At 57.3% G+C, this 10426-nt stretch overlaps 1 protein-coding gene across 3 annotated transcripts; it reads right to left on the bottom strand.

The window, feature by feature from the left end:
- Positions 1–694: 694 nt before the first annotated feature.
- On the bottom strand, positions 695–10104 carry HOMER3 (homer scaffold protein 3). Of its 3 annotated transcripts, none has more exons than XM_031948172.1 (10): positions 9934–10104; positions 6205–6296; positions 5937–6093; positions 5137–5268; positions 4883–5008; positions 4018–4139; positions 3384–3540; positions 2767–2877; positions 2333–2419; positions 695–1673 (listed from the first exon to the last, which is right to left on the bottom strand). In XM_031948172.1, exons 2-10 carry the CDS (start codon positions 6213–6215, stop codon positions 1482–1484), a joined length of 1095 nt encoding a protein of 364 aa, XP_031804032.1. In that variant the 5' UTR covers positions 6216–6296; positions 9934–10104; the 3' UTR covers positions 695–1481. The 3 variants fall into 3 exon arrangements, with proteins under 3 accessions (XP_031804032.1, XP_031804034.1, XP_031804033.1); XM_031948174.1 differs by having other exon boundaries at positions 4901–5008; XM_031948173.1 differs by lacking the exon at positions 9934–10104 and adding an exon at positions 9072–9093.
- Positions 10105–10426: the final 322 nt, after the last annotated feature.

The following is a 10426-nucleotide window of genomic DNA, read 5'->3' as shown; positions in this document are numbered from 1 at the left end:
AATAAACAAAAGAACCAAAAGTACAACATAAGGAAAAAAAACTACTATAAATGAGAAAATCATTTAAAAGTAGACAGGGCCAATAGTGATCCTAGGGACGAAGGAACTGAAAAATGCCTCCTTTCACATGGCAAAGATGTCTAATGGAAGATCCTATATGCCTTGGGATGCAGTCAAAGGGAAAAGGTTCACTTTGTAGAAATTAAAGACATCAATAAAACTTGCTGAAAAGGTAGTGAGTGTGTGGGACCAGAGAGTAGCTCACCATCTTTGCGGAGCGTGCATCTCTTTGACCATCAGATCTGCAAAACTTCTGATTCCCTTCTCAATAGTTTTTAAGTGCAGACAAAATTACCCAGAAAAATTAATTCTTTTGAAATAAAACTGGAATTTTCCCCCATGTTCATGGCCCCAAGGTAGAACTCTTAGACTAGATGGTTTTCCATGTTCTTCCAGTCGGATTCATTTTGGGGAGTGGTTGGGGATGGAAGTTGGTTATTGCCGGGGATGGCCCTACCCAGGGGACACTGAAAACACTATCTTGGGATCCTTCGTGGGAGGGGCTGCAACTAGCCCCAAATTCCCTGGAGTGCAAAGTGTGCCAAAGGGTGAAGGTTCTTCAGGAACCTTCCATAAAGAGATGACTGGGTGAATAAATACATGAATTGAGTAAACAACAAGGATAGAGGCTTGGTAGGTTTAGAAATTTAATTTCCCTGGGCAGCCATTGCCCAGATACTAAAAAACCTACAAATCCAAAATCTCACAAATGAACCCTCCCCAACCAAAGTTGTAGTCCTCAGCACTGCCCCCACCCCCACCCCATCCCTTCCTCTCCCATGGGTGCTAGAAGAGGAAGCCAGCTGCCCCGGCAGTAGTCCTGCCCGGGTCCCCTAACTTAGGCCATCCTATCTAATGGGGAGAGGAGTTGGAATTAAGGTCCTGCCCTTCTTGGGGACATTTGCTATCCAGCCTGGGACAGATATCCCCTTCATGCCAGCTTTAGGGGAATGATCATTTCTAGAGCTTGCAGAGCTGGGGGAATATGTGGAGTCAACCAGGTTCCTGCCCTTTTTCCCTTCCTGGGAGGGGCCAGAGCTCTAGGTTCTCCAATCCTAATAAGGCTGCCGCCCCCTCCCTTCCCGCCCTTGCCCCCAGTCCATCAGGACGTGCCCCAGTCTGAGGGGCTGAGTCAGCCCCGAGCTTCCGGCCTGGGAAGTCTCCCTCCTGTGACTCAGAGGCAGGCCTGGCTGGGTCGGCTTGGAGCTCCCCAGTCCAGTCTCCTACTAGGAGCTGGAAGGGTTGAGGGAAGGATTGCTTTAAATATAAAACTACCGGAAAAAAAATTGCCACCATCCCACCCCACTATGAAAGCTGTGCCCCCTTACCCACCACAGACCCCATCTGGGCCGGGTTTGGGGGCTGAGGAGAGCATCCAGGCACTCCCCCACCTCGGCCCAGCTGCCCTATTCCACAGCCAGTCATGGGGTGCCCTCAGCCAGGCGGGCCAGGCCCTGGCGCAGCTCGCTCAGCTCGCAGATCTTGACATCCAGGAGCTCGGTGGCCCTGATCACCTCGGCCCGGGCCCGCTCCCGCTCCCCCCGAGCCTCCTCCAGGCTTCTCTGGGTGCCTTGGAACTGCCGCTCCATCTCCGTGTACCGGCTCTCCAGCTCCTGGCATGAGGAGGAAACATTGGGATTTCTGCCTCCAGGAGGCTTATGGGCCCCCCACCCTAATATGAAGTCCAGAGGGGCCTGGGAAAGGCAGGGTGGTAGAGGCAGGGGCAGCTGAAGCACATGGCGCCCAGCCCCCTAGCATCCCACCTTTGCTGGGCAGGGAAAGGATCTCTGTGGTCTGGGAGTTAGACCGGGTTCCTCTGGGAACCCCTTACACAGATAGGGGCCCCATTTTCCATGATAACCTCCCTCCCAGCCACCACTCCCCTCACTCTAAAGGTTCCTAACCATGACCTTTACTAGTTCTGGCTGAGTTCTGTTGGGGGGTAGAGGGAGGTCCAGTGGAAACAGCCCTGAAGGCCACATGACAGCTACTCCCTGTGTGACTCAGGACCAGCCCCTCTGGGCCTCCTGGCCAGGATGAAATGGAAGCTGGGGAGAAGCTGGCCTGGGAAGTAAGTCCCTTCTGGCTCTGGGTCAGCACCCCAGGATCCCAGGCTCCTCCGACCTCCCTGGCTCTGCTCAGGCTTGCAACTGACAGCTACCCAGGACCTCTGGCATCCTGCCAGCTCTCCCAGGACAGCTCACCCATGTAGCAAACCACAGGCCGGGGCACCCCAGGGAGCCTGCGCTTCGGTCCCAGCCTCCGTGCTCACCTGAAGTTTCTGGAGGGCCTCTTCCCGTTCCCGCTCACTCTCGGCTTCCCGGTGGCTGCCCTTTTGGCTCTTCAACATCTGGATCTCCTAAGAGTGGGAGGGGTCGGGTTTGGGAGTCAGGGTGGAGGGTCAGGTGTCTGGTGCAAGGGTCAAAGGTCAGGGATGAAGAAGTTAGGGGGTTAGAGAAGCAGCAGGGCTGATGCCAGGGGGAAGCTCCCTGACCTGGGAGCCCCCCGACTCTTCTCGTGACCATGATCTAGGGGCCTCAGGCACCCCCTCTCAGAAACAAGAACGCTACTACTAATGGGCCCATCTCCTTGGGTGTCATGAGAAAAGTGCTTTCCAGAGCCCAAATAGAAATGGAAGTGAAGAGGGTGAAAAGAGGGCCCAGTCCTGCCCCCAGCCCTCCGTGCCCCACGTCCAGGCTCACGCACCTCGTCCTTTGCTTTAATCAGCATCTCCAGCTCTTCCAGCCTCTGGCTCAGCCCATCCTTCCCGCTCTCCCCAGTTGTCTCGGGGGGCCCCTGGGCCTCGAGTTCGGCCACCTGGAAGGCAGAGCATGCTGGCCCAGGCCCGTGTCCCTCTTCCTCTCCCGGCACCCTCCTCCCCCCAACAGTGTCCGCCTATTCTTGTTCAGTCTCAGATAGGAGCTTCCTGAGGGCGGGAGCTGTCCCTGGGCCTCCCTGAGGATCAGAGCCCGCAGCAGGCACAATTCTTATGACAGGACAAATTCAGCACAGGAGACAGGTGGGCCCCCGAGTACAAAAGGTAACCTGGCAAGCCCCAGGAGAGGAGGGGCAGCAGGCCCCGAGCTCCTAAATCAGGGTGGTCCCAGAGGAACCCTGGTCTTACTCTCAGACCAGAGAGATCCTTTCCCCACCCAACAAAGATGGGATGTTGGGGGCTGGGCACCCTGTGCTTTCAGCTGCCCCTGCCTCCAATGGTGGACAGAAACGCCAAGAAACTCGGGTCTTTTCCTAGAGAGCAACACCTTGTGGCAAAGTCCCCACTTCCCTGCCTTAGGTATTTGTCATGGCACCCTCAGCCCTACCCGGAGCCGGAGCCGCTCTGTCTCCTCCTGATAAGCCTCTAGCTGCTCCTTCCATCGCTCCACATTGGTGTTCGCCTCCCGGAGGGCGGCCACCAGCTTGTTGTTATTGTCCTGAAGGGTGAAGAACTCAGCTTCCCATTGCACCTCGCCCACAGAGCTGGGGAGACACGCAGAAGTGTGGGGAGCAGGGCCAGAGGGAGGCCTGGGAGATGTGGGAGATGGGGAGGGCAGTGTGATGTGTGAGTGGGCTGTGAATGTCGGGGAGTCTGAGTGTGAGTGAGGGGCAGGTGCGAATACAAGTGCGCAGGGGGTGAGTGAGGGGCAGGTGTGAATACAAGTGCACAGGGGGTGAACCAGTGTGAGGGACAGGTGTGAATACAAGTGCACAGGGGGTAAGTGAGGGGCAGGTGTGAATACAAGTGCGCAGGGAGTGAGTGTGAGAGGCAGGTATGAATACAAGTGCGCAGGGGGTAAGTGAGGGGCAGGTGTGAATACAAGTGTGCAGGGGTGAGTGTGTGCATGAGTGTAGGGATAAGTGTGATGTACATGTATACATGGGTGAGAACATGGGGCTGTTTGGTGTGTACAGATGGGCACAGACCTCCCCTCCCCCCATGAAGAGCTACCCCTTTACCCCTCTGACAGCATCTTTTTAAGCCGCTCCCTCTCGGTGGGGCCGGGGCCATCGGCACTCTGACTTCGGAACAGCTTCTCATCCCCGGGACCGTTGGTGCCAATCAAGGGGCTCGGGGGCACCTGGCAGAGAAGCAGGATAGGTTGTGGAGGGGCCTCCCAACCCCGGACGGTAGGCTCTGGGGAGGGGGCAAAAGCAGGGACCAGTGGGTGCTCAGGAAAGGCCAGCTCGGGTCGGTGAGGATGGGCAGTTCAGGCTGGAAAGCCAGCGGCAGACACCTTTCTAATCCAGAAGCCCAAGGCCTGGGTCAGCGAGCTCACCGATGGTTAGAGACGGGAGCGGAAGGGGGAAGGTAACCCTAACAGCGGGCACAGACTGGCAGAGCTCTCCCAATGCCACACCAAGGGGAGAAAGAGCAACAGGAGAAACAAGAAGTGAGGGACAGAAAGCTCCCAACTCTGACATTCTGGGGCCTAAGGGCCTCCCACCTCTGACATCTAGGCACAAACTGGACACTCCTAGAGCACCCTGCAGACTATGATGGCCTGAGGTGAGGGCTGCCCACTCCTCCTATTCCTGGATGGGGATTTTCCTTTCTTCACGGCCCAGGAGCTCCCAGGCCAGAACTAAGTCTGGCTCTCTTCTCTCTCAGGCCCCAGAACAAGGCTGGGCCTTGGGAGGGGGGGAGGTTGTGGCAGCTCACACTAAATCAGATTAAAGGGAAGGAAGTGGAAGAGTCCAGGGGCCGGAGGGAGGGTCTGAGGAAACGAAGGGAGGGGAGACTGAGGACATGATGTGCTTCTGCATGGGCCCCCAGCAAGCAGGCTCCAGCTTAGCTTCTCTCTCTCCTCCCCATCCCACTCACCCTAGTAGGGGGCCTGACCTGGTGGGAGGAGAGGCTAAGAGCTGGGGTGCTGAGCTCCCCACCATCCTGAGACTTCTCTCGAGCCAGCCGGGCCGCCTCCTTCACCTCCTGGAACTTCTCTGCAAACTAGACCGGTATGGTGGGGGTCAGGAGAAAGGGGTCTGGGGCACTGGGCCCTCCTCCTCTCCCTCCCTCCCTCCCTGTCCCCACCCCAGCTCCCCCAGCCCCTCCCTCCTGCGCTCCCACCCCCAGACCTGGGACAGATGCTGCTCCGACGCAAAGCCCAGCCCATAGACTGTGTTGGCCCGACTGTCCGCCCACTGGCCGAACTTCTGGGAAGTCTTGGTGAAGGTCATGTTGGGGGTGACGGTGCTGTTAATGATGGCCTGGGGAGAAAAAGGGCCAGGAAGCAGATGGGGCAGGGCCCGGGAATCTGGAGAACAGTTTGCTAGTGTTCCCTGGGAGTCACAAGAAACCTCCATGGGAGTGTGCGTTTTTGTGTGAGTGCTTGTGATTGTGAGTACAGGCCACGGGAGTGTGAGTCTGTGTGATTGTGTGTGCATGTGTGAGTGTGCGTCCATGTGTGAGTGCATCATGCACTTGTGATTGTGTGCATGAGTGTTACATGCACATGTAAGTCTGTCTGTGACTGCATGTCTGTGCAGTGTGAGTGTGCATGGTGTGAGTGTGTGTGTGCATGTCCATGGGTGTGACTGCGGCCCTCTACCTGCGCGCTCTCAGGGCCAGACAGGGACAAGTTCTGGACTTGGGATGCTGGGGCTCTCCCCACTGGGGAGAAGAAGAGCTCTGGGTGCGGGGGCCAAGCAGCTAGGTCCGGGTGTGAACCTCGCAAAGGCAGATAGCTGTGTCCAAGCTGGTGCCAGGAGGGAGGTCGGGGGTGGGCAAAGAAAACAGTTTCTTACATTTCAGGTCGGAAGGGACCTTCTCTCACTTGACAGACGAGGAAACTGAGTCCAGGAAAGTTAAGGGCACATATGCGGCGTCAGGGCTAGGGGGAGACGGGGTCACACACACACACAGAGGAGTCACAGACCTTGGTCCCACCCACGCTGATGATCCGGTACACGTTCCGGGTAGCATCATAGAAGTAGGACACGGTGAGGGCATGTTTGCCCGCGGGGATCCAGTTCCGTTTGGTTGCTGGGTCGATTTGGAAGACATGGGCCCGAGTGCTGAAGAGGGGCTGCTCCCTGCAGAAAAAGCCAGCTCAGCCCCGGGGGACGGACGGGGCAGGGAGCACTGGGGCTCCCCAAAAGGGGCTCCCTGAACCGGGGGAGGGGGCGCCGGGGCTCTTGGCTCACCTCGTGGACATTGGTCAGGCTGAAGCAGAGGAGCCGAGTGAGGGGGCTCAGGGCAAGGTGAGAGCTGGCTTCTGGGCCCTGGGCGTCGGTCCCTGGTGGGGAGAGGAGTCCAAATGAATCCAGACAGCCAAGTACAGAAGGAACCCCCAAAAGCATCAAGGCCGACCTGATCAGGAATCCTCCCATGTGGGGGAAGCCGGCACCTCCACAGGCAGTCCAGTCAACTTGGGCTCAACCCAAGTTTAGAAATTTTTCTTTATGTGGAACCAAAATCTCCCTACCAAGTCTACTCCCTGCTCCCGGTTTTGTGCTCTGGGGCCAAGCAGAGTGAGCCTCGACCCTCTCCCCTAGACCATCCTTCATGTCCTTGACGATGGACGCGCTCTCCGCTAAATCTCTTCTCTAGGATGAACACCAGTCAGTCAACAAGCATTTACTGAGCCCCTACTCTTCCTGGGCTCCTTTAACTATTCATTTCACAGCATGACATGCTGGTTACTATTTAACAACAGGGAGAAATTACTCGCAACACACTTTTAAATTTAATCTCCATTACGTACATTACCTCCAATCATCCCGCAGGCCTTTGTCAATCTCCAAAATAAATAAATAAAGCCAATAATCAAGCATGCCTTTGTCAATTTCAAAACCAAACAACAATAACCGAGCAGGCCTTTGTTAATTTCAAAAAACCAATCACCAGCATGCCCTGATACATGATATGTTTTGTTTTGCGGCAATTGCGGTTAAATGACTTGCCCAGGATCACACGGCTAGGATGCGTTAAGTGTTTTGAGGTCAGCTTTGAACTCCTAAATTCAGGGCCAGCGCTCTATCTACTGCACCATCTACCTGCCCCTTGTCGGTTTCTTAGAAGTAAATTACATTATTGAAAATCTGCCGGCTGCCTGGAGGGCGAGCAGGTTGGAGCTGGCTCCAGCACATCCCTGTCCCAGGTCTTTCACCATCCCGGTTGCCCTCCTTTGGACTGGAAACCCCCAGCCTAGGAAGCCCCTCCCTCTCATTGCCTAAAGAAAGGCACCCTGACACGGTACATTTTGGGGTCAGCACCTTGAAGTGAAAGCTGCCTCTGTTACCAATGACTAATATGACCTTGAGTAAGCCTCAGGAAGCCTCCGTTTTTCTTCTGTAAGATTAGATAACCGGGCTGGATGATGCTGTTAATTCCAAAATGTAGGATCCCCTGTTCAGATACAGAGAGCCAAGGACTAAGGCTTGAGGCTTCAGGTCAGATCCCAGGCCAAGGAGAAAGTTCATCCTGCTCCCTGCACCCTGTCCCCTCCCAACACTAACTGGGACTCATGGAGCCTCCTTCAGCCAACTAACACGAGCTCCACAGGCTGGGCAGAGTGAGGGAAGGAGAGGCAGAGCCGGTACTTCTACTCTCTCCTGGAAGGGGATGGGGAGAGACCAAAAGCTCTGAGGGACCTGGTGAGGCAGTAGATAGCCATCACTTTCACTCAACACTTCCTTGTACCCCAGACCTTCCACAACGCTGATGGGGGCCTGGAACCGGGGCTATGAACAGAAACAGATCTTAGAGATTCCCGAATTCTAGTCCCTTGTTTTAGGGGGAACTAACCAGAACCCGGAATGTTAAGCATTTGCCAAGGTCACAAGTGATAAGGCATTCAGATGAAATTCAATCCTAGGGCCTGATCCTCCATCCAATATTCCCTTATTACGGTTTTTTCTCTCAGAACCCAGAAGTCTCTAATACCACCTCCCCCACCCCCGGCACACACACATACACATGCAAACACACCCACAAACCTGCTGCTAGGGTCTAGGCAGGAGAGAGAGGGGGGCTTAAATTGGCTGAAGCCCCTTCAATCTGTGGATCCCTGTGAAGACGATGATCCCGAGGGAGCTTGGGGGTATTTCAGTCCCACTCAAGAGAATTCCCTTCACCCAGCCAGACCCTCTTCCCTTCCCTCCCCTCCCTTCCCTCCCTTTGCAGCTGTGCTGGTCACATGGGCACGGCCTGAAACCGGACCCCCTTCCGCCCCCACCCTGGGGGGTAGCCAACCCCCATCCATGTATATTGCCACTTCCAACCCCCACCCCTTCCTGGTTTCTGCTTCCTGTCAAGGTTTTCTAGAAGGAAATAATGAACTGAGACCCCTGCCTAGCCTACTTCCCCTTCCTCCATGCTCCCTGAGAGCTTCCTCATCCCTGCTGTTCCCAATTTGATCTGGGCTCCCTATCTCCTCTGCGCCCCTGCTAGTGCTCTGGGGGCTCCTTGTAGGACAGGGTGAGAGGTGCCATCCCAAAGGTTAGTAAACCCCACCCCTCTCTCTTAGCTGGCTCTAGTCCACTCCCAGGGGGCTCTTTGGGATTGTTCTGTTGTTTTGAAAAAGTTCTTTGGGGTCAGAAGCCAGATCAGCTCTGCTGGGCTAGGAAAAGCAGGACTAGAAATTGAATCTACTTTCTAGTTCTAGTTTTCCCACTGACTTGTTGTATGACTCTGGGCAAGTTCCGTTCTCTCTCTCTCTCTCTCTCTTTCTCTCTCTCTCTCTCTCTCTGTCCCCTTGTCTCTCTCTGTCTCTATCTGTCTCTGTCTGTCTCTGTCTGTTTCTCTCTCTTTCTGCCTGTTTCTCTCTCTCTCTCTCTTTTTCCTCTCAGTTTCTCTTTCTGTAAAATCAGGGTGCTGGATGAGAGTTCCTTCCAGATCAGGAGTTCTGCAGTTTGATAACCCCAGACCCCATGAGAGGTAGGCAGGGTGTAGATCTAGGACTATTGACTCCAAACTCTAAGGGTTCTAAGAGAGCCCCGATCCAATGAACCAGGGGGCAAAATCCTCCAAGAGCCCACAACCCAGTACCAAAAAAAAAGTGTCTGCTCACCTAGTGCTGGGAAATCAGATCACCCGGGGGCTGCCCTGCCCCCAAGGTCACAGCTTCCCGGGGCCCCTGCAGTGAAACCCTTCTCCGGGCCCAGGGCCTTAAGGTCCTGGCTAGTGGGACACCCAGCCTCCTCCTACCCTGACACCTGGGCTGGGCACAGAGGGGGTGGTGCCCATAGTAGGAAGCAGCTGCTGAGTTGAGTTGGCAAGTTGGGACATACAACTAGCCCTGGGCAGAGGCGTTTTCAGAGACGGGGGAGGTGAGGCTCCTAGAGTCCCCCACCCTGAGTCCCCCCCACTCTTGTGCCCAGGCTTAGGAAAGCTGGGACTCTGAGGCCCAAGAAGTGTCTCCAACTGCTTTGATTCCCCGGGCCACCCAAGCCTTTCTGTGTCGGGGTCCCTCTCACCTATTCCTTCATGTCCAGTTCCGTGGCTGGGGACCCTGACTCTGCCTGGCTCCCCCCTATCTTTTCCCCCATTTCCCGCGTGCCTAGGGACGCTTACTCTGTCTTACTCTGGCTCCCTTTCATCTTCCTCCTCATCTCCGGTCCCGGAGCTCGGAACCCCTTCTCTGCCAGCCCCCATCTTCTTCCTTCTCCCGAGCTAGCAACGGAGAATGGGAGGGGGCGCTTCCTCCTTTTCCGTCCCCCAAGCCTCTCTCAGCTCCCCAGTTCCCAGAAGGGGCCTGTCAGAAGGGGTCGCGCCCCCTCCGGATCCACGCCGGGATGGTCCCCGAATGCCCCGCGCCTCCCGCCTGCCGCCTCCCGTTCGCCTCCAGACTGGGGCTGTCCCCCGCGCCCCAGCCCGCGACACGAAGGCGCAAACTTTGGGGAACGCCGAGGGCGCCCCGTAGGCTGGCTCACCGGCTGGCCGCCCTGCCCGTGCGCGGGCTCCGCCGGTGCTGTCCGGAGCTGCCGCCGGCCGGGCTCCCGCGCGCTCCAACTTCGGGCCGGGGCTCCGAGCGCGCTGCGCCCCCGGCGGGCGGCCTCAGCGCCGCGCCCTGCCCCGCGCCGCCGCCTCTGCCGCCGCCGCCCCGCAGCCTTTGTCTTCCCGGAGTGCCCGCCCCAGCCCCAGCTCCAGCCCCAGCCCCAGCCCCAGCGCCAGCGCCAGCGCCAGCTCCAGCGCCCCAACGCCTCCGCCTCCGCCCGCAGCCGCCAGCCCCATAGCGGTCCCGGCCCCGCGCGGCCCCCCCGACTTTATCTGCCTGCTCCCGGGCGCGCTCAGCGGCGCCACCTGCCGGACACCCGAGCCCCGCCCCGCGGGGACCGGTCCCCGCGTGCTCCAGGCTGGCTCCGCGTGGCGCGGCGGCGGGCGGAGTGGCGGCGGCCAGGGGCGCCGCTGGGGCGAGGAGGGGGG

The sequence above is a fragment of the Sarcophilus harrisii genome, chromosome 1 (assembly GCF_902635505.1).
Source record: "Sarcophilus harrisii chromosome 1, mSarHar1.11, whole genome shotgun sequence".
NCBI lineage: Eukaryota > Metazoa > Chordata > Mammalia > Dasyuromorphia > Dasyuridae > Sarcophilus > Sarcophilus harrisii.
The sequence above is the reverse complement of the archived record's forward strand: the minus strand, read 5'-3'. Positions and strand labels throughout refer to the sequence as shown.

What these genes read in the sequence shown, in the direction of transcription:
- HOMER3 (XM_031948172.1), bottom strand. An exon ending in AGGTCAGGCCCCCTACTAGG is followed by an intron (nt 4,140 to 4,882) that starts GTGAGTGGGATG and finishes CTTCTCTGCCAG; the next exon opens with GTGCCCCCGAGCCCCTTGAT. An exon ending in CAGAGCGGCTCCGGCTCCGG is followed by an intron (nt 2,878 to 3,383) that starts GTAGGGCTGAGG and finishes TCTGCCTTCCAG; the next exon opens with GTGGCCGAACTCGAGGCCCA.